Source organism: Camelus bactrianus, chromosome 19, assembly GCF_048773025.1.
Source record: "Camelus bactrianus isolate YW-2024 breed Bactrian camel chromosome 19, ASM4877302v1, whole genome shotgun sequence".
In the NCBI taxonomy this organism is placed as follows: domain Eukaryota; kingdom Metazoa; phylum Chordata; class Mammalia; order Artiodactyla; family Camelidae; genus Camelus; species Camelus bactrianus.
This window is the reverse complement of record NC_133557.1, coordinates 23,843,255-23,866,562: the sequence shown is the minus strand read 5'-3', so window position 1 is coordinate 23,866,562 and position 23,308 is coordinate 23,843,255. Positions and strand designations below refer to the sequence as shown.

Below are 23,308 nucleotides of genomic sequence, written 5' to 3'. Positions count from 1 at the left end.
TCAGCTGCCAAAGTCACTGACACACACAACTCTTAAAGCTTCGTCACCTACAATTAAACCTTTCAACAACCTAAAAGATGGGAAACTCCGAGCAAATAAAGACCAGTTGCTGCCGACCATTAACTTGCGCACCTGAAGGCGTACAACCAGAACAGGAGGGCTGGCTTTTCTTTGTACGTTTCTATGACTTCTATGATGTTTCCTCAAAATCAAATGTAATTCTTTAGCCAGACTGGAAACTTGAAACAAGGAATTCAAGATACAAACAGCACTGGGGTCATATTTGGGGATGAAAGGGATGTTATAGTTCCACACCGTTGTTTCAGAGGCCCTGAAACCGAGATGAATGCAACCCAATCTATACCAATCGCGGATGTGAAGGGTTCTGTGCACATGATACTGAATTCTTACTCAGAGGACTTTCAATCTGTTTTTAAACTGGGGAAGGAATTAGTTATTATCCTGCACAGTGGTTGGCAGGAGGGTTAATGCAGAGATCAATTCAGCCAATGACAAGGTGACTAATTTGGGATTAGAAATGGCTTAGGAAGAGAGTCTGTTTTATCTCAGGCCTTTTACATTGTTCAGTATAAGCTGAATTCAGTCCACATAGGCAATACCTATACCTAGAGTGGCAATAAAAAGTGTAAGTGAATTTGAATTTCGTAAGATAAACTATCACTTTACAAACTACCTTTGTCTTGCTTCAAATAATCTTAAACAATGTAAGTGATAATTCTGGATGGATACCACGCATAACCTCTTACATTATCAAAATTTAACTGCATTTTAAATGCTATCTTCCAGTCCACAGCCATATGCTCATAGTTGCAGTAAACATGCATAAAATTTGATGCTGGTCTTTTAAAAGATTAAGTTAAGGAAGCCAGGGTCCTGTTATAACTTAGCATTTTCTCCTTACCCATCTTCTATTAAGGGGTGCTTGGTAAATAGTTCTTAGGTGACTTTTCATATATTTGCAAACAAGCAAGTAGCCTTTATACAAGTCTATCTTTATTTGTAAAAAATAATATACAACTAAAGCTAATTTGATTTTTAAAATCAAAGTTCATTTAGTGATAATGTACATTTTATAATAAAACTGTAGTAAAATACTGACATTTGATAGTTTAAACAAAGTATCATTCATGTAAAAATCATGTTGCATGTAAAATTTAATTAGAAAATCCATAGTTCACAAAAGTACATATATTTTGTTGATAGCTCATGAGGACATTATTATAAATTTACTTAAGATAGAGAACAAAATTCACAGTTAGCTTGACATTTAGTACTATAAAACTTTATGCCGAATCCACTGACATTTTTGTTAATAAAGTACACTTGAAATAATTCAGACTACCAATCGACATTTTATTGTATAACCAAGACCTATTGGTTATACAATAAACCTAGTAACCAATTATTTCACCAATAATTTAAATGAGAGATCTGGTTGAAAAGACTGCCGACATATACCCTTAAAAGAATGATTAAAGTAAAAAGCATTAGCAGCTTTGATTTCCATTTTCATGAATACACACAAGACAAATCTGTATTTAACAGTTAAAAGTTGTACAAAAAGTCAAGCCCTGAAGTATTTCTTCCCCTAAGAGAAAGTTCTGATGTTAAAACTTTGCTAAAAAAAAAAGAGAGAGAGAAAGAGAGGTAGTATGTGAAAGTATTTTTACTTAAAATGTTGAACCCCTGCACCGCTTATAATTATAAATGAAATTTAACCTTCTACATATTAACATTTGCCCTTCAAGAGTCAAATATATAAAACTTACAGAATGTTAAACCTGGAATGCCATTAAGAAACAGTGGTTATATAAGTGGAAGAACTTCAATGAATTCAACAAAAAGTACATTGTATTACATAATGTGCAGTTAATAGTTCAGTGATAATATGTTTAGTGGTAATGTGAACAAAATACATGGAAGTATTCTGAGTCAAGTGATCTTCATTTAATCAAGACTTTACTTCTTTATCTATTGTTACCATATAAAGAAAATATCCTTCAAATCGGAGTCATTTGATTCTTCATTGTTTTAATAGCACACAATTGTTATTAAGGTATCCATTCTAGCCCTACCATAAAATTAATCAATAAATAACTCTGAGAGGAATAGTCAAAAGCCACAGGGAACTTATGCAGTCCACGCTATCTTGTCTCTATATACAGCATCCTGTGGTGCCTGTGCACACCACAGATGAAATCAGGAAAGGAATGGAAGTTAGCAGCCTTACTCTTACCTTGTTCTAAGTGGATGCATTGGAAAGTAATAAATAGCCTCATAAAATTAACTGAGATACACTCTACCTGTCAAAGGTGAATACTACGTACTTTTCATAAAGTGTAGGCAGTGTTCCTAGAATCCCATTAAGGAAAACCCCAATTTTTCATATAAAAAGTGCACAAGGTTGTCCTGTGTGTAAAAATCTCTTAATTTGGGTGCATTTTTTTAAAAAACAAAAATAATTCACACTACTCAAATACATTAAAAGAGTATATATAAAAGCAGACCAACAACACACACACACACACAAACAACAAAAGGAATGATTTCAAACGAGATTTGGAATGAGGACAAGAAAAGGTTAAGAGAGAGAGTCTCCCATATTACCAGAGTCAATGGAATTGCCTTTTACAACATAAGTTATACCCAAACGGAATGAGCTGGCAAATATGGAAGCTATACAATGGACAAACACGGGTCTGAACAACGGTTAGAGTTTCTTCATTCAGGAACACAGCTTCAACACTTTACAACATAGGAAGGAACTCCTAAAAACAGTCAGTTGGTTTGATTTCTTAGAAATTAGGGAAAAAAAAGCATTTGAAAAAATTACGTATTATAATTAGCAACAGAGGAACAATATTAAAAAATCAAAATAAAAATGGGGAATGTAGGAGCTGAGGTCCCCGAAGTACCGAAAGATATATTCAGACTTCTTCACATTAGAATTACAAAAATATATAGTTAAAGGAAAAATTAACTGGGCTCTGCACAGCAGGTTAAATATGCAACCACTTCGAACGGAAATGACCCAGTCCTCTCGTGTAGTTCTGGGAATGTGCTCTACTGTCCAGTTCTCTACAGACAAAATAGCAAAAAGCACATAATTTCATTAGCAAAGGCCCCTTTGTTTTAGACTTAGATCCACCTCTGACTCACCAGTTTATATTAATTATCAAACTACTATTTTAATAACATTTTAAGCTTGCAATATTATTTTTTTTCCATGCCTATCCCAGAGCACTGGTTCAGAGGTATATATGCATTAAACTAGCCAAATTTACAAGTCTCCACGGCATTCTCACTCAGAAGACATTCAAACAGCAGTTTCATAGTGTTATGATTGTTCCATCTTCTTCTAAGAGTTTTTGATCTGGAGCACATGTTTCAAATTCTGTATTTGTGCCACTTGCTACGGGTGCTAAGCTCACTTCGTTAGAAGGAATAAAACCATTCTGTCCAGACTCAAAGCTGAGTTCTATTTGTGTTAATGATTCTAGGCTCTCAGTGTTAGGAACAGCTTTAGGGATCTGCTGTGGCACGCCATTGTCTTCAATAATAATGTCATCTTCATCGCTGTCTTCATCCTCTGGCTCAAAGCTTGCTTCGATCTGCTGCGGATAGCCAAGAAGGCTGTTATCAGTAGATTGGCCGGAGCTGCCGGAAGTCCGACTGTTCCTAATGACATTATTCCTCTGGTTTGCTGGTCTCACTGTTATAATTAGGTTGCGGCTGTTTGCAATCATCATGTCTGTTACTTGATCAAGACTCTTCCCTGAAACTTCTATGCCATTAACTTCTAAAACTTCATCATTAACGGCTAATAGTCCTGTGCTTTGGGCCAGACCTCCTGGGACCAGTCTGGATATAAAGATCCCTGGGACCTTCTCTAAGCCGTGAGGTGTTACCCTGACACTGGAACCATCCCGAATGTAGAATCCTAGGGGTTTCTCAGTGCCGTATTTGTAAAGACGGACCCTACGATGTGTTTCTGGGAGAATATCCACGTCTATGATAGAAGACACAGGTCTGAAGTCCTGGGGCATACTAATGACTATATGTGGCTTTTTCCTATGGTTGTCAGGACGCAACACATTGGTTAAAACATTCTTCTTCTTTGTGAGTGTGTCTGTACCAAAGGCACTGTAGTCTGCTTCTTCTGTTTAAAAATAAAATAAAATAATTATAGAAATGTTGTAAAAACACCCATTTACCTACAGCAGAATCTGTACAGAAAGGATAGCTCAAATATATTTAGTACATAAGCAAACCTGTTGAATATTAGCTTATTCTAATCAGATCAAAATGTAGTACAGGCAGAGGAGGATATAGCTCAGTGGCAGAATGCATGCCTAGCATGCACAAGGTCCTGGGTTCAAGCCCCAGTACCTCTAGAGAAATAGATGAATAAACCTAATTACCTCACCCCCCAAAAGATTAATTAAAATAAATTTAAAAAAAATTTTTAATGTAGTACAGTAGTAAGACATGCTATACCAGGAAACAACCACTAGGTGGCCCTCTCAAGCATACACCATAAAACTACCAAAAGTTGAGGTTAAATTTGATAAAGCTCAATGACTTAAACAACATTAAGTATGGCAAATGACATTCTGATAAATCTCACAAGCACATTCTTAAACACCATTTAAAACAAGATATTTACAATGTTTTTTCCCTATGTTGTTTAAAACCCTCCAATTTGCATGTTTATGATATTCGACTCAATGACATGAAATCGGACACTTCTGAAGCTCCAACACCTATATTAGAGGCTGGGCAGACAGTGGACAGGCATATCTCTTTTTACTGTGTTTCGCGAATAGCGTTTTTTAACAAATTGAAGGTTTGTGGCAATCCTGCATGGAGCAAGTGGGCGCCATTTTTCCAAAAGCATTTGCTCACTTCATGTTTTTGGGTTACATTCTGTTAATTCTTGCAACATTTCAAACTTTTAAATTATTACACTTGCTATGATGCTCTTTGATCACTGGTCTTTGAAGTTACTATTGCAAAAGGATTATGACTTGCTGAAGGCTCAGGTGATGGCAAGCCTTTTTTTTTTTTTTTAGCAAAAAAGTACTTCAAAATTGTTACATACTTTTTTTTTGACATACCGATATTGCACACCTAATTTGTGCAAAAATTCTAATGACTGGCTTTATTGCAATATTAGCTTTATTGTGGCAGACAATACAAATTCCAGATCATACAAATGGAGAACAAAACTTAAGTTGCCTGCATATCTATTCATGGGAAGCCTGAACTGAACTGAACCCACAGTATCTCCGAAGTCTGTTTGTTAAACGAAGTAGATAATACACATGAAATGATAATGGAATTAAATGAATGCATATTAAACACAGGAATTTTGTTCTGCAAATACACTCTCCCTCCATTTTCTGGGGGAGTTCTTAATCTTTCATTTTCTCACTTTTGAAAGAGGATGAGGTATAAGAGTTTAAACTTTTTCCTTCAGTGTGAAAAACAATCAAGTGCCAATGACATTTTGTCTCAGTGCTGGTGACAGAGACAACAGGGAACGGTGAGGACTCTAGCAAAGTGCAGTGCTCCTGCCCCACTTAGTGGCACAGCTGCCCTAGCTCCAGGCAGCTTCTCTTTATGGACTATAGCAATTTGTGTGGCCTGTCCAATTTGCCAGAGTCTCTTGGTTTTTTAGGTTTAAAAAAAAAATCCTGTTTTAAAATTGTGACATCTAATTCAGTAACAAAAACCTGTTTGAGCCAAATAACACCTGGCATTCTTCAAGCCAGCAATTTATAATCTCTGATGTAAACTAGGGAAAACAGGACACCAAAAACCAGGTATTTCTTTAATCACACTGCTGGAGGTAGACCATCAACAAACAGCACATCTCATCAGAGAATGAGAAGTAGGAAAGGAAACGGAATTAACTGCAGGCACGAAAGGTAAAATCATGTTTCAAAAATAACTGGAATGGGATAAACTAAAGAGTCTGATTCTCCAAGGATAAACAAGTATTTAATAAATATAAAGGGGCGAAAGTCCACCCCCGTAAGAACTAGTTTAAATTCCTCATCTCAATCACTGCTACAGAAAACAGTAGTATCACCAGACTGTGTTTGCACAGGGCTTCTGACTGCAGTCTCTCGTCCCCTGCCTCTCAGCACCCTCACTGATAAGTATTATCACCTTTACTTTACAGATCAGGAAATTCAGGGTACAAACTATAGTTACAGACAAAAGACTGGACCCAGGTTTTCTTACTAGGCCAGTACCTTACACATTCAGTTCACACAGCAAATGTAAGGTGTCCCTGTTTGTCAGAGTGGAGAACGCAGTATTCTTTTCTCACGCTGCTTGAACACGCTTCAAAACCCAGTTTCCAATAAATGTATAAGACTAGAGATACTTATTTTTTGGCATTCTCCCATCCCCCAACCCTGGGGGATAATTTTGTCTTCATTTACAGAGAAGTGTGTTTCTTACAAAGACAGAAATTTATGATCTGGCTTGGGAAGTAAATCCACTGACCAAAGACTCTTTTTGGTAAAAAATGTGGCCAAAAATCTATCAACAATTGTCTTCTACTGAATGTATTTATTCAAAATTATATATTTGCATTTTACAATCAATTAAGAAAGCCCACACAATTTTCATAAGGGAAATTCCAGACCATACAGAAAACAAAACTAAGTTGCCTACATACCTATTCATGGAAACCTGACCAAAAAACCCCCAAATCTGCATAATTTGGCATCGCATCCAGACTCTGTTTGAATGCTCTCTGCTAAATTCTCAAAAGCAATATGCCCCAGCACAAAGGCACCTTTGTTCTCCCATCTAGCTAATCAGTTTCCAGCCACTGGGAAAAGAAATATTTTGGCAGCCAGCCAGGGTGCAGAGTGTCGGTTTAAAGTGTAAAGGTGAACCTCCACAGGCAACGGGGCTGACGTTCCACCTGAGCATGTCTGTCAAAGTACAGAGCTCAGACTGAGATGGGAAGCTGGAAACCTGGCTCATGGCGAGCTTTCACTTGAGTAAGCTCAGGCTTCCGCAGCAGCATGCAGCGTGGGCTCGTCCGGTGCGACCTCGCCCACCCCGGGCCCGACACTCTCAGCTAGCTGGGGCGCACACGGATCCGTACCTGGAATGCCGCCGAACAGCCAAACTGATGTCTCACTTCCTTACGCACAAAAGCACCTGTGCTTTACTCACAGAGGAAGGGAGCCCTGCAGGCCCTCCCTTTGAACCTCTTACTCTTTAAACATTAATTCTGAAAACCCTGGTTACCTCATTCTTTAGCTCACAGAGTCATACATAAGTCACAGAGTCAGAGGTGAGGGTCCACACATGAGTGCCCAGCACAGATACAAAAAATAAAAGCCTACAGTGAAAAAAATAGCAAACCTGAAAACAAATGAAACAAAGCTTTATATAAATTCTATCAGCAGCCCTGTACAGTAACAAAACAGTAACAGATAAGGTAGAGTCATCAGGAAAGTTCAAGATTATGGCCAATTTGAAGTTCAGTGGGAAGGCAGGGAAGAATGAAATGATTTTTGAAACTCTTCTAATCAAGGGGTGGACAACCTTTTTCTGTAAAGAGTTGTACAGTATATATTTTAAGTATTGCAGGTCATATGGTTTTTGTTGCAAAAACAGCCGCAGGCAATACAGAAAGGAGAGAACATGGCTGTGTTCCATGAAAACTTTATTTATAAAAACAGCCAGCAAGCCTGAGTTTACCAACCTTTGTTTTTATCCAAAATGGTTAAATGAAATAGATGTGGCAACTTTAAAAGGATTAAGCATCACTTAAGGCAATATTCAAATTCTGCAGATCCCTTTACTTCCTAATGTAAGAAAAATCAATCACCAGATATTTAAGAAGCACCTACCACTATGCTCTGTGCTGCAGATCCAGTAAACAGAACAGCTAAAGTGCTTGCTTTCATGGTGTTTACAGACTAGAAGAGACGGCAATTAACAAAGAACCTGGAAGAATTAAATTATTACAAAGGTGCCAAGACCCGGGAAGTATCCTGGGCTGAGGGAGGATGTCAGTGGGAACCTAGCGGGGTCTGCAGGGTAAGGCAAGGCTTCTCCAGGGAAATGAGGTTTCTATTGAGACTGGAAAAGAAACCAGGAGCTAAAGAAACCAGTAGAAGGCAGGGAAGAACTTTCAGGCACAGATACAACAAACACAGAGACAGGGGGAGGATGGAGTAGACAGAGGAGTTCAGAGTTTGAGGCAGTAAGAACAGTGTGGGACAGGGGAGAGGTAGAGGGGCAAGAGGCAGCCAGGGCCCTGCAGACAAACGGGGCCTCCAGCAAAGTGTGGAGGATGACGGACTTCAGCCTAAGGGCAAAGGCGAGAAAACCAAGGGCTTTTGGTTTTTCTATAAAGCTCACCCTGGCTGTAAGCTGGAGAACAGACCTGCAGGGGAAGACAAGAGGCTACTGCAGTAACTTAGGACAGTACCTGGCCTGGAGCAGAGGCAGCAGAGATGGGGAAATATGTTTGAAACCATTAGAAAAACAGTTCTAACAGGCTTGGTGACATTATTATTATTATTATTATTTTTTACAATTTACAATTTATTTAAATGTATATCCCTTAGGCTATTTCTAAAGCAAACCCTGACTGGTTAAAATATAAACCTAAAGTACATCTCCCAGATATCATCCACTGCACAGTAAGGTTCTAAAAGATGATTGAAGTGACTGCCCACTTACAGGTGTCTGGGCCACAAGTCTGCCTCGTAAGGGAGACGATGTTTCAAGCAAGGCCCTTCTGGTGTTTCCAACATACTGTTTTGAATAAACCCAGGTACTTGTCTGATGGCACACTGAAACAGATGGCAGTTTGGCAAGAACTTGTGGTGCAGATGTTCTGATCAGATCTGGCCAGAGGTCCCTGCATATCAACAGGCCTGAGACTTGGCTGATCATCAGGACTGGCTGGGAGGTTTTGTTTTTTTTTTTTTGAAAAATACACATTTCCCTAAATGTATCCCAAACCTACAAGAATGATCTGAGTATTTTTTTTTAAAGGTACGATCTTTAAATATTTTCTGCACAGTAATAACTTAAACGACAAGAGAAGGAGGACTCTACTATGTACCTTCTCTTCTTCCCCCAAATAAATGAGGATACTCTATAAACTCCAGGGGATGGGGGCTGGCAAAAGACCTGGGAATTCTCTCTGAAAACAACTTTTAAGATACCAGGTTTTTTGTTTTGTTTTTGCTTCCACGATAACACCCCTGGAAATACAGTCTGGGGTTTTTCCTCTAACAATAAATTGTTGTAAAACATGACACTTTTCAAGATATGCAGCAACACTACCTCTGAGTTAGGCTATGAAGTGGTTTATGCTTTCAATCATGAGCTTTCACTTTAAAGGAACCTTATTTGGTAGAGTGTGTCAGATTTTTAAAGGTCACATGGTTTTAAAATTTTAAATGGTTTTCCAATTTTTTTTTTTTAATCACTTGGTGCCTTATCAAGTGTCTGGTCTGCCCTGCTGATTACTAAACTGGAATCAAAAGGCAAAGAAAAGAGAAAACGTGTTGTAATTAAGCAGAAAAGTGTAACTATACTTTATGTCATGTTCTGTGTATTAGTTTCCTGAATTTAATGTCCATTAAAGTTTATGTAAAATCAGTGCTCTACTTAAGCATCTGCTGAGCTTCGTTTAAAAGAAAAAATGGATCACCACAAACCACGGGCGCTATGTAACTCTGTGAGACAGACAGTAAGTATACATACTAACTCTGCTTAAACAAGGTAAATTCCACGTCTCCAGAGGGTAATCTGGTAAAGGTGGGAGGGTGGGGGTGATCAGAAGAGAGCCCTCTGAGAAAGTTATCCGAGCTAAGATCCAAAGGATGAGGAAGCAGCCGTGGGACAAGCTGCAGGAAGAGCATCCTTTACAGAAGGAACAGCAAGTACATACAGAAGCACAGACACAGCAAGAAGCCCTGAGAGACAGAAAGAAAACCAGTGTGGCTGCTGTGACGTGGAGGTAGGAGATGAGGAAGATGAGTTGTGGAGTCCAAATCAGGAAGGACTTCACTCTGGATGCAGTGGAGGTCATCAGCAGAGGGCGTTAAGTGGGAATGAATCAACGAACTGACTTTCATTCTTTGCTTAAGCCGTATCTGTATTAAATTTATATTTATATTAACAACAGAAATTTTCTACTGAATGGACTACCTGTTTCTAAATCAAATTCTAAAGGCTACTCATTGTATTGGACATTTACCTCTACAGCATAGAAAACTTTTGTTCACATATAAACATATTTAAAAAGGAAAGAGCAGAAGATAACTACCCTCAAAAGATGTAAGGATTAATCCTATGATCACCTAAGTGTTACAATTCCAGTAACAAAAACATGTGGTGGTATAATCCAATGCCTATAATCTTTCTAACAAAGAGGATAATCCAACAAGTTTGTCAGATGGGCAGCAGTTTAAAAATAGTCATTCTACATTTAAATACACATTCTAAACAGCAATTAGATTGTGATGAAAATTAGAACAAGAAAGCCCTCCTATTCAACAATAATGATTTAAATCATTCTGCTTAAAATGACAAAATCCACTCAAATGTTTTGTCCTCCTCTCTTCTACTGCAGTCAGTCCTTCCTTCTCCAACATTTTACACCCTTACAGCTTTCGAAGAACTATCCCTGGTCTTCATCTCAACTAGCCCTTATGTCCACCCCACAAAATTCTCAACTTTTCTGCAGACTTTCAAGTCTCTGATTAGCTTCTAGATTTCCATCCTAAGCTCCAGTCCACCATTTCTGATTTCCTACCATGACCGTGTTGAAGCTCACCAGCCAGATAAGCTTTTGTGTCCTAAAACCAAACCAATTTTCTAAGTCAATCTCTCTTCCAAATTGTGCCTGTTTTATGGCACTGTCCCAGCCACCAGGCTCAAATCCAGAAAGCTATTTTCTGCTGGCCTCCTCTTCAACTCCATGCCATCCAGAGGGGAGCGCAGTGACTCCCAAACACTGCCTTTTATCTTCCTCACCGTCCTCTTCCCTGCAGGGGCAGCTTCCCAGTGTCTCTACCCCGCCTGGTCCATGCTCTCTCCTCTAAGACTGCTGCTCACTCCAATTCTTCCTGAATAGCCAAATGAATCTTCCTGAAGCAATTCCCTAAACATACCACACCCCTGTTACATATCTGCGAAATCTATCTCCAGGGTCTTTGGGAAAAAGAATGCAAGTGTTTCTAAGTATTTTGTAAGTAGTTGAGTGATACAGACATATGTTACCCTACCCTCCGAAGGTTCTTTTGTTGTTACTTTAGCTCCTCCAAACCCAGAAAAGCAAAGACATACAATCAATGGAATTTCAAAGCCCTGGGAGTGGTCCAATGCTTATCAACTGACTGGAAATAAAGCTTCACCTTCAAGGGTAATCCCTACCCATTCTCTCAAACTGCTTTCTGTGTTGGTTTACAAACACAGGAAGGCTTTAATTATCCTACCAATACTGGGCTTGTTGCTCTCAAGCTGCCTTTCCAAACCTCTTCATTTACCAAAGACAAAGGAACAAACAGCACACATCATTTATTTACACACATCTGCAGACAGACACGCACAAAAGAGGAGGTCACAAAGTAAAAAAAAAAAAAAAAAGTGTTAGGACTCAAAATGCATTTGAATGTTTGCCATATAGAATGGATATTTCACATTTTTTTTTGCAAGACTAACATCAATGTTTACACTCCTCCAAAATAATGACTTGCTCTCTAATTTTCCAGATAATTAACTAATTTTATTTCTGTGAAAAATATCCCAAAAGGAAAGAAACCATTCACCAGAGCCTACTATATGCCAGGACACCGCACTTAACTCATTTAAACTTCTTAGTAATCCTGTAAGATAGTATTTTCATTCAATAGATTAAAAACGTTGAGACCCAGGAAGAATAAATAACTTTCCTTTAAGTACCTATTAAGTAGTAAATACAGCGTTTGAAAGTTAGTTGCCACCAAAAAAGTAGAATGTTTCTCTGACTCCAAAGTCATACTCTTTCTATCACATCTTTCTGAATGGAAAAAACTCCATTCAACAAAGTGAAGATTCAATAAATTCCTAATTTCTATTTTTAAAAAAACCTAAGAGGTTATAAAGTAATTAAAACCACAAATTTTCTAAAGTTCAGTTAGTGACGTGTAAAGATGTTAATTAAACTAACAGTATCACAGATGTCTTAATATGTTGTGAGTTAATACAGTAAGAAGATTCACACAAAATGTCTACTCACTAAGTTTCTGGCAAACTCTGTGTATCTCATCAATGAGGAAAATAACTTCTATTTCTAAAACAATTTTCCTAAACGGTGGTACTTACCCTTTTTTTGTATAAAAATCCTAAGCAGTGGATTGGCCGTTGAAACAGCTTTGTGATAATTATCGTCATTATTTATAGGCAGCAGATCTCCGTGGATGTCTGCGTAGCCGACCAGAACGTCAACATTGGGGATCTTATGAACATGCTGCAGTAATCCATAGAACTCCTCAAACTTTCCAGGTTTTGATCTTTCCAGTGAAAATCGACGAAATTCAGCTCCAAACTATAAGTATAATAAACATATTAATTTTAAAAAAGGTAACAGGACCCAATTTTAAAATGCATGACACAGAAAAATTCACAGGCATAGTATTTCCCCTAATAAAGACGACAGTTCCATTGACACAGTCTATTATCAGAAACCTCATTTATCTGGAGATAAAACAACATAAGAAAGGCACAGGAATGTGTCTTCTCACTGCTGCATCTCTGAAGGGCATTCCCTTTAAGAGATGCAGGCTCAACTTAATCCCTGGGGTTCCCAGGCCTCACTGGGGACTGTCCTGCAGAGTGACTCAGCTCAAACAAACCCTGACTGGAGCCCAGATCCTGACAACAGTATCTCCTCACTCAGGCCATGGATGGGGTCACAAAGCTGTGCCTAAGTCTTTGATTCTGTTACCAAAGCATCTAAGTCTCCTCCCCCATAAAAGTAATTACAACTTCCCAGGAAGTGGCAAGAATTAATAGCAACATATACAAAAAGGACTTTGAGCTTCTTGGCATTAAAGCACAATACAAATAGAGGTACATCATATAAAAGAAGACCTAGAGATAAGAAGTATCTTCCCTATGTCAATGCTAAAATAAAAAGCTTTGTTAATACATTAAATACATGTCCTCCAACTATCCAATTAACGCTGGAGAGTGTTTATGTGCTCGGCACAGGGCTAAGGCTCTAGAGGATGAAAGGCTCAGGCCTGCACCAGAGCTCACCAATTAGTGGGTAAAGAGAATAATTATATGACAGGTATTAAGAGGGATCACACACACAGGGAGGACAACATTATGCCCAATATTTATCTTCACAGTTTTGATTCTCTGGTCTGCTTCCCGACTCCAGAATCACACCTCTGCTCTCCAGATGCCAAATTATTTAAGTGATTCTTATTCAGTGCGAGGACTGCCTTCATCTGGTCCATGATAAACAAGATCTGTGACTTACTATGGGACTAGCATGGTATTTCCTCAAATGCGGAAACCTAAGACAGGTTAGTCAACTTTCCTCGGAAAGTGTCCCGGCCACACAAGTTTGGGGAATACTATGTAACTGTAATCACCCTCTTAGGAATCACTGTGGAGGCCAGATATTAAAGGCTCGGTTAAGTTCTGTGGTTGATTAAAACACTACTTTTTTTTTAAAACAAATGTTTGCCAAATGTGTTTGACCACTGAACTCGTTTTTCCTCTAAATATCTGCCATTGGCAAGAAATAGTAAAGTACCACTAAGACGGCCTTAAGCCGCATGCAGAGGAAATCCTATCAGAATACTCTGAGTAGGTTACAAACGCATCAATTCACTTCCCCAAAGATCCTGTGGGATCTCTGATTCACAACTCTTGCTGTATCTAAGAAGTTCATCTGCCTTGCTTATATCCACACTACTCACTCATTTTAAATTAAAATAAAAACTTACTAAAACCACCTCTTACCTCTAATAAGTAATTAAAAGTTTCCAAAATACATTCCTGAAACATAAACACTAACATTTGTCAAGAAAATAAGGTGACTCACACCCAAAGCTCGCAAAAAGTTTAGTCACACGTTTCAAAGTAAATAAAAACTTGGGAACACCCTTCGTATCAGAGTCAGTCTTATGATGTTATCAAAAGTCATAGTTTCTCCTCCATTTTCTTTATTCTGATATCATAACATCCCATTGCTTTCTGATTCATCCCAGGGTTTATTACTGCCCCTGATACATGAATGGCAGTAACATCTAATAACAGCATTTTAGGGCTTCAATATTTTTGCTAAAGCTTTTGAAAATTCTTTGCTCAACAGTTTTTCTTCTTGCTTAAGTGTTATAATAAGAACAATGGAAAACTGTATGGCTTCACAGTAGATGTGCTCTTTTGCAATGTCAGCAGAAAAAAAAAAAAGAGAGAAATTGTTATGCTTCTTGCAGCAAAACAACAGGGTTAAAAGAACCTTTTACTACATGAAGAAAAATAGTAAAGAGACAAAATTAAGATCCAATCAACAACTATTCACTATGTGAGTCATTTACAACTTTTCCCAGCCTGGTCTAGTTTGTCCTGGACACTCAGAATGTGTATGGACATCCGTCTCCCAGCATCTTTTGGCACATTCTAGAAATGCAACCTTAACTTTAATATTGTTTATCCATGAATAATAATTAGGAAATGTACAGCTCAAAGACTATTTCAAGGTTATTAAGGGACATCACCTTGATTACTGATTAAGAACTTTCCCAACTCTGGAGAAACAAGAGGATAAATCAGTTACCAAAGTCACATGGTAACTGGTACCACAACTTAACTATAGTTATGTTTGCATTATCCACTACTTTATTTGTACCATTTCCCCTTCCATGAGCAAAGATAATAACGTTAACACTGCTTTATGTGCAGAAGAAAAAGAGTTCCGGAGACACGGACTGCACATCACCCAGTTGTGGTTACAATCCCTTAGCGACCAACTTTGTAAAAAGCCGTGGTATCACTAAACCAATGAAAAAGGAAGTATTGTTTCACCATGTCTGTCCAAATATTTTTTAAATGGTGACGATGCCAGGTGTTTTATAAAATTTAATCCATTAAAAATAAATGTATATTTAAAACACCAGGTGTCACAGACGCACTAGAAACGGCACCTACACTGTGTCTATTTGTCAACAGCCAGTACACTAGTAGGACCACACTTCATGAGATGCAGGTTCTCAGTATGCCTTGATTCTATTTAAGAAGTTCACCAGAAGTACAGAACGGCAGGTCTAATATATAAAGAGTAGTATGGGAAAGATTCACAAATCAGCTGACAGGAGAGAAGGGCAGAAAGCCTGAAATTCTAGTCTAAATCCAAGTGCTCAAGGTTTCCCAGTCTGAAAGATAAATTAACATTTGACTATATCAGTGCACCCAGAATCCCTACTCCTTTTTTCCTGATTAAAAAATTAAAGACTTGCTACCAAGATTAAGAACACAAACTGAATTTTAACATTATGCAATATCGTTAAGTGTTTTTCTTCTCTTAATCTCAACGCCCACAAACCCGAACTAGATTTATACCAGAAATACCATGAGAAGATTCAACCACTGGGCACAGAACCATGACCACCACCATAAGAGGAAAAGCTCTACATATTTTGAGTTATCTTAACCCACAGTGCAAGCATGCCACGTCAATTTGCTACGGCAGTCCCACGGAGGACACAGGAAAGAGCATGTTCCTTAAGTTACTATCATTACACTTCTATTCTTATTAAACAGAATGGTTTCTGAAACTAGTGCCCATTCTGATACATAAGTTAGGTTGAAAATAGCATTTTAAAATAATGTGAAAAATGAATGCAGATATTCTTGATGTGATGATCTCAGCTACAGCAACTTACAGAACTTTGCTTATCAACTCTAGATAATAAAAAGCATTCTACCCACAGGCTCCAGAGAGCCTTCTTTACTTGGTTTCACTGAAAATCACTCCTTGATTTTGCATTCTCCCTCCATAGTCTTACATTCAATGATGTCTCATTGTTGTTGAAGTTGATATGCTTTTGCTTTTCTCATATTCTTTCATGCGTTTTGATCTTCCCAACCCTATTTCAGATGTTCTCAGGGCCCAGCCCGTCTCCCATCTCTTGTATTCTATAAAGCCTAAAACTTACACTGCAAAATGGCTTTAAGGTTTTGTCATGAAAGAACAGAGCTTATCAGAGTCATAACCTTTCTGAGCTCTCAGTCTTCTTGGAGAATCAGATTAGATTATCTAAGTTCCTTTGGGCTCTTCAATTCATGAAATGCTTGCTGAAAATGTTTCTGTGGCTGCTGATCACCTTCAAATTCCAGCTCAAACCCCTCTTTGGAAAGCATTCCCTAACTAATCCCTATAGACAATCCTGCTCAGGGAGCCTTGCAATTTAGGAATTCAGTAGATACTGACGTAATTATCAGCAGATTGGCATACTGCTGGTCAAGAGTGAAAACACTTGATGTGAAAAGGTAGCAGGATGGAATGAAAAGAGCAAGTAGACTCAAATTGTCAAGTGCTATTCAAACGAAAGTTGATAGTGTTAATTTTATACATCAAATGCATACCAAAGAGCCAGAAAAATCCCTAGCGTGAGGCAAAGCTAACTTTAAAAGGGCTCTTTAGTTCCCTGGGCTCCCTCCTTCACCACTGGATGCTCCCTTGAATCACTGAAAGGGATAACATTTTGTGACCGTGAGTATTAAAAAAAAAACCCTTGACTCACAGGCCAGCATGCAGAATCCCCCCAAACCTTTTTAGTACTCCGCTGCGCTCAAACGTCTCTCATCCTCGGGTATACTTTGGCTCTTACTCCCATCCTCGGACAGGAATGGTATTTTAGGGGAGATTACGCGCTCCGCTGGTCTTCTTCCTACCTGGGGCAAGAGCAGACCCAACGCCCCCACCCTCGCCCCTTCTCAATAAGTTTATTATCCACTATCTCCTGCCTCCAAATCCCACTATCGCCCCCCCCCCAAGACGGTCCCAGACAGCCGGGCAGATCCCAAGGCCGTCCCTGGCCTCTCGCAGGCCCCGGTCCCCATCTAACCGGCCGCTCCGCCCAGGCCGGGCCCCGCGCACCTTGCTCTTCACCTCCATGGTGCCCAGGCAGCCGCTACCCGTCCCGTGCCTGTTGCTGCGGTTCATCCTGACGCCGAGCTCCGCAGAGGCCTCCTCCAGCCGGACCGCCCCTCGGAGCGCGGGGAGCGAGTGCGCGGCCGGCGGACTCGGTTCGCAGCTGCGGCCCGGGCGCCTCCTCACAAGCACCTGCAGAGGAGCGGCCGCGGTTCGGGTCTCAGCGTAGAGCTCCGCTTGGCTGGCTCCTCACGCGGCAGGACCGAGGGTCGGACTGGCGGCTCAGCGGGCGGGGACGCCGCTCCCTCCTTACGAGCCTCGGCGGCGGCCGCGACGGCAGAGGAGGAGGAGGAGAGGGCGGAGCAGAAGCGACAGGCGCCGCAACCTCGCTCTGGGCCGCCTCCCCAGCGAGCCCGCGCGCGCGCACCCGAGCCGGGCGGGAGCCGCGGCACGTGCGCGCGCTCACCTGCAGCCTCCGTAGAAGGCTCGGCAGCTCGCGCTCCGCCCACACCCAATGGGAAGCGCGCACCTGCGCCCTCAGCGCCAACCAATCGATACACGCCTCGCGCAGCGCGTGGGCGGGACGCCTTCTTGAAAATCCCGCCCACCTCCGTGCGATTGGTCCTGCTCTGCGAGGGAGGGGCGGGATCACCTGAAGCCGTGGGCCTCTTCTCTGGACTGAGCAGGAGAGCGGAAAGCGCATGCGCGGGCCCTGGAGTTTCCGCCCCGGGAAGGCTGGCCGGAAGCGCGAGCGCACCTGGAGACTAGCTACGGCTGGTGGACCATTTGCGCAGGCGCAGGCGCGTGCCTGGTTGCCCGGGACCCGGCGGGAGCTCGCGCTCTGTTGGGGAACGGAGCGCGTGGCCAGGCTGGTTGCAGAGGCACTGTGGGGCTGCCAGGTTTCTGCCGCCCCGCCCCCCCCTTCCACTTTGGGATGCTGCCGCCTGCAACAACGCCCCTCCACCACCCATTTGCGTCGTTTAGGCGTCTGGCTGTAACTCTGATAACAAAATTTAAGTTTTCCCGCGTCTGCCACAGTTACTGGGGTAGAATCTCAGGGCTCTCCTGGCTTAGTTTTGTTGGTAGAGACTGCAGTCCGTCAGGTCCCAAGGGGTCGAGTGGGCGCTGGGAGGGAGGGAAAGTGGGCTGAGGCCCGGGATGGCTCCTCGAAGGTCTGGCTTCCCCGGTACTTCTAGTCTGGCCCTCCAGGACTTTCTTCTTTTCTCCTTTTCTTTTTAATTCCTTTGAAGTTTTCCTCTCCCTCCAGTCATTTCTGGGCTGTTCACTGTGTCCACCAATGACAACCTCCGGGTTGTGTTCGTCCCCCTCCCCCAGTGGAATGACAGAGCCGTGTCCCTGATAACAAAGACTGAATCCTTTTCTCTAAACGCCTCAGAGCCGGGTTTCTCCTCATTGCGACCCTGTTCAGCACTGTCTATGCTGGGGAGGTGAGGAAGAGATCCCTAGTTTCCCCCACCCACCTGCAGAGGGGCTCAGCGTGGCCCTGCTGCTCATCAAAGAGCTGTCGCACCCTTCTGTGAACTGGACCTGGGCCTGCAGGCGAGGTTTCTAACCTGAAACGGCCCAGAAGAGCTGGTTAGGATGCTTCATTACACCTGAATCCTCAGGGCCTTCCTCCCCTTATCTCCTGCCTTAAATCTCTCCTAACACATTGCTCACCTCCTTCCCACGCTTGTGCGAAGTTCCAGTTTCCCCAGCTGTTTTGTGAGTGATCTGCCTCTGCTCCAGAATGAATGCCCTGAGAAGGCGGGGACCTGTCTGCTTTGCTCACTGTTGAGCCTGTACCTGATTTTGAGCAGGTACTCAGATCTGACTGCTGGGTCCTGGAGCTGAGGAGGGTGGTGTCTTCGCACTAATTTTGCCCCACCTGGGTTCAAAGGTGAGAAACCCATCTTTCCCCCGATGGTTTCAGTTTACCAAATGTTCATGGGGAAATTTAAGATTTTTCTGGCCATTTTGAATGGAAGTCCAGATGGAAAGGATACCATCCCAAGCTGAATAATAATAAAGCTGCCTTCTCTACCCCCTGTTCAAAAGCACCTACTCAAGCTAAACTGGAAATGAAGTGTGGTGCTGGGACGGGGCGGTGGAGAGGTTTGGTTTCAAGAGCACTTAAATACTTAAAAGTTATGGAGGCCCTCCAAGTATTTTGTTTTTGTGTGATAAGTCTTTCAACATTCATTGTGTTAAAATTAAAACTGAGAAGTGTTTAAAACACAAGAATACACAAGCACACATTCTAGTAGTCATCAGGGCGATGATACCATCACATGTCCTGTCCCTTCTGGAAAATTCCATCGTATACCTGTGTGACAAGGAGGGTGAGAAGAGCAAGTGACGTCTTAGTATTGTGAAAATAGTTGTGGCGTTGAGAATCTCCTGAAAAGTCCCAGGGACGCCCAGGGATCGCTAGGAGAACACATGCCACCACCTCTAGGGATTACTGTTCTCAGCTGTCACCCTCCTCTCCGCAGTTGCCAGGGCCAAGTGCTGGGTCCCAGTTCTGTGTGAGTGACTGTTGGGTGGTTGAGCTTTATTACTGTTATCGGTACTGATTTATCAAGCCCTTTACAAAAGGAAGTTCGTGGTTGCCAACACACCTGCGTGGGCTCTGCATTCCTGGAGATGTTGTCACATCCTCTCTGGCCTCCCCAGGGTGTGGCATCCCTCTTGGACTTTCCTTTCTAGAAGGAAGGGCCAGGCCTGAGCTTTCTGGATCTCCTAAGCAAAATTTGCTCTGAGGCCTGCGTCATAAGTGCGCCTGGGCTGTGTAAAGAAGGAATGTGGAAAATAGTTTGAATTTGATAAAGGTGTTGTGGAGGAGGGGAGCCCTTTCATTCCGAGCACGCCGTTCCAGGCACAAGTTTGTTCTCAGGGGCTGAAAGCCAGCCTTTCTCCAGAAGCAGAAAGCCCAGAGAAACAGCAGAAACAGGGAAGGGTTTATAGTTCTGTTTCTTTGGTCTGAAGACTGAACCCTAATCTCATTTCTCTCCATCCTTCCTCCCCACCCCCAAATCCTCAAGCTAAAGCTGATCAAGACCTATGTGGAGAAGGAAAAGCTCTGTCCCATGCCTGGGAGAATTAGTACTCAGTGAATTAGGGAGATAAGCAAGGTGAGTGGATGACACAGACTCTATAAATTACAGGTTCACAAAACCATTAGTTAGGGATGATTAACACACCCACACTCTGTCAGATCTCTCCAGCCCCCCTCCACCCTCTGAAAGAAGCTAGTGAGTACCATTTCTGCTTTTTCCTCTCTTTTCAGTGCTTTCTTTCTTTAGTTCTTCTACAACTTAACACAAATGTTGTGTTGGGAATTTACCTTGTGAGGTGGAGAGAGTCTAATTTTCCACGATTCATTTTATTGATTTATGGCTTGCATAATGATACTTTTTTTTCCCCTTTCCTCTTAGGGAAAAAAATCTCTTCGAGGAAAAAAAAAAAAGAGGTGGCAAGAAGTTATAATGATGGTGAGATTTTTTTTTCAAGAGGTTTCTATTGTGGGGAGGGTATAGCTCAGTGGTAGAGTGAATGCTTATCATGCACGAGGTCCTGGGTTCAATCCTCAGTAACTCCACTTAAAGAAAAAAAAAAAAAAAACCTAACTACCTTCCCACCCCCGGCCAAAAAAAGAAATTATAAACTTAAAAAAAAGTTTCTCTTGGTAGCTCTTTTTCTCCTTGATTGCTCAAGTGCCAGTTTTGATGGAGCTGGTTAATAATTTTTTAAGAGAGAGCAGAAGTGTACATTTATGAATCTCAGACTACCCAACAAAGCATTTTAAGCCCTTTAGCAGAGGTGGAATTAAGCCACATGATCTGTTTTCTGGTTAATAGCTTATAACACAGCTCAAGAAACTAATGAATTATCTCCTGTGCCTTTAAGAAACTAAATGCCATTTTAGGTTAAAACACACACACACACACACACACACACACACACACACACACACACACACACACACACCCATCTTCATGGGAGGCAGCATGTGCCAGGCACTATGCACACACCCTACCCTAGAAGAGTTTGCTTTCTGACTGGTCCCCTCTCTGGGACTTAATTTCTCCATCTGTAAATGCAGACACCCGATGAGCTCATCTTCACAATCCCTTCCAGCTCTTAACCTTCTATGGTACCCTGGGGATAAAGGAGATTGATCGTTACTTCAGCATTACCAGGGATGAACTAGAATGAGAAGGGTAATCTTTCCATCAGGCTCAACAGGCAGGCAACAGTCATCAACTAAAATATTCCACTTCCTAGGAGGTGTTGGTGAAGATGCTGGTAACTAACATTTATGAGGGTCTTACCTGGTGCTGGGAACTGTGCTAAGTGCTTTCCCATGAATTATCTTATTTATTTTTAAGTTGTATGAAAGAGCTTTATATTTGGAGGCACTGAGATCTTAACCTTTTTTTGTTTTGAAGTGGTAAGTGTTATTTTGACCCCTTGCTCTGCTCCATGCTGGCTAGGTAACCTTGACTCATTTTGCTTAACTACTCAGAGCCTCAGGTGAGAAACTACCATGAAACTGCTCTGCAAACCATCAGGTTCGGTGAGAACGTTAGTAGCTATTATTTAGCACATAATATTGTCTACCAAAGCCTCTGGTAGAATTTCAAGAACATCTTTGAAATAAAACAGAAATGTGTAATAAACCATTCTTCTTGTTTTTCACACAGGGCGACCTTTTAGTCAACATCTCTTAGAGAGGCAGCCTGGAGTTAAGAAGGTGACCTCCAGATGCCTACATTCAGATCCTGCCTCTGCATTTCCTAGCTGTGTGACCTTGGGCAAGTTCTTAAGCTCTCTGAGCCTCAGTTTTCTCATCTGTAAAATGAGGATAATAAGAGCATTCATTGTCTTCATTCATGTACAAAGCACTTAGGATAGGACCCAGCACAGAGTAAGGACTCCTTAAATGTTACCTATTATTGTCATTGTAGCTGTCTAATTATTTTTATTACCTACTACCATAATAGAATTCATTAGTGTATAATAAGTATTAAGCTTATATTAAGTATTAAACTTTATTAAACTTCAGCTGTATACACAATACGGTCCTTGGCATGGAGATATAGAATAACAATAAAAAAAAAAAGAATGAAGATATGATTTCTACCATCCAGAGCTTCACAGTTCACGCATTCATTGGCTCAGCAAGTCTCCTTAAACATCTACTGAGGATCTGGCAAGGAGACGATGCTTTGTATAGAGTTTGAATAGGATAGAGTTCTTGCCTCCGTGGAACTCACCTCTAGCCGAGAAGTCAGACGACGGAGAAATGTCTTCTGGAAGTGGTGTGTGGGTAGTTCAGAGCGGGGAGGTTTGCTGGAGTTGACCATCCAAGAGTTCACATCTGTCTCCCCGCTGGTTCCAGCTGTGGAACTCTGGACACACAATTTGATCTCTCTAATGAGCACTTTGCGCAGGGTAAAATGAAGATAAGGATACTGTCTACTTTCTTTAAATTAGCAAATACTTATTGAGTGTCTGTTATCTGCCAGGCACTATTCGAGATGGTTAAGGATACAGAGGTAGCGAAGACATGACAAAATCCTTGCCCTCCTGGAACTGACATTCCAGGGGAGGAGAGAGCCAGAAGACACAAGTTAATTAATTACAACAGATAGTGTATCAGTGATAAATGCTCTGGAGAAAAATAAAGCAGAGAAGGGGGATGGGGAGGCTGGGGAGCTTGCGGGTGGGATGCAGTGTGGAAGAAAAAAGAAAATTTCAAATGGCAGGGTGGGGGAGCCTGTCAGGGATGCTAGAGGTGAGAAAGTGATCCTCTTGCTTCTCTGGCTGGTAGAGGGGCCGCGGGCAGGGAAGGGCGGGGGAGCCTTCCAGGGTGTGATGATTAAAGGAGATAAAGCTCGCTCTGTGCCTGGCACACAGCAAGTTCTCAGAAGACACCGGCTGCTATTTTGAGCCATTACTCAGTGCTAAGGCCAAGGTAGGAAAGAGGGGGGTGGGAGCAGAGAAGAGAGAATGACTAAGTCGGCTGGGGCGGGGGTCTGGAGTGTTTCATGGGTGAAATGACTTTGGTTAGAACCAGGGCAGAAGAATGAGTAGGAGTTTGCAGCAGGCACGGGGGTTGGAGGGGAGGGTATAGGG

At 41.6% G+C, this 23,308-nt stretch overlaps 1 protein-coding gene and 1 long non-coding RNA gene across 2 annotated transcripts; one reads left to right on the top strand and one right to left on the bottom strand.

Moving 5' to 3' along the window:
• Positions 1-992: 992 nt before the first annotated feature.
• Positions 993-17,809, bottom strand: PARD6B (par-6 family cell polarity regulator beta). Its single transcript, XM_074347437.1, has 3 exons — positions 17,174-17,809; positions 12,382-12,604; positions 993-4,180 (listed from the first exon to the last, which is right to left on the bottom strand). The coding sequence occupies exons 1-3, from the start codon at positions 17,237-17,239 to the stop codon at positions 3,351-3,353; spliced, it is 1,119 nt and encodes a 372-aa protein (XP_074203538.1). The 5' UTR covers positions 17,240-17,809; the 3' UTR covers positions 993-3,350.
• LOC141574062 (uncharacterized) lies at positions 12,639-23,004 on the top strand. The gene is made up of 4 exons (XR_012500664.1): positions 12,639-16,786; positions 20,212-20,301; positions 20,605-20,661; positions 21,874-23,004. It is a non-coding gene; the product is annotated as an uncharacterized LOC141574062 (long non-coding RNA).
• The last annotated feature ends 304 nt before the right edge of the window (positions 23,005-23,308 follow it).

Coding starts and splice junctions, on each gene's coding strand:
- PARD6B (XM_074347437.1), bottom strand. CDS start 17,239: ATGAACCGCAGCAACAGGCACGGGACGGGTAGCGGCTGCCTGGGCACC. Junction 12,605..17,173: donor CCATGGAGGTGAAGAGCAAG/GTGCGCGGGGCC, acceptor TTATACTTATAG/TTTGGAGCTGAATTTCGTCG. Junction 4,181..12,381: donor GATTTTTATACAAAAAAAGG/GTAAGTACCACC, acceptor ATTTTTAAACAG/AAGAAGCAGACTACAGTGCC.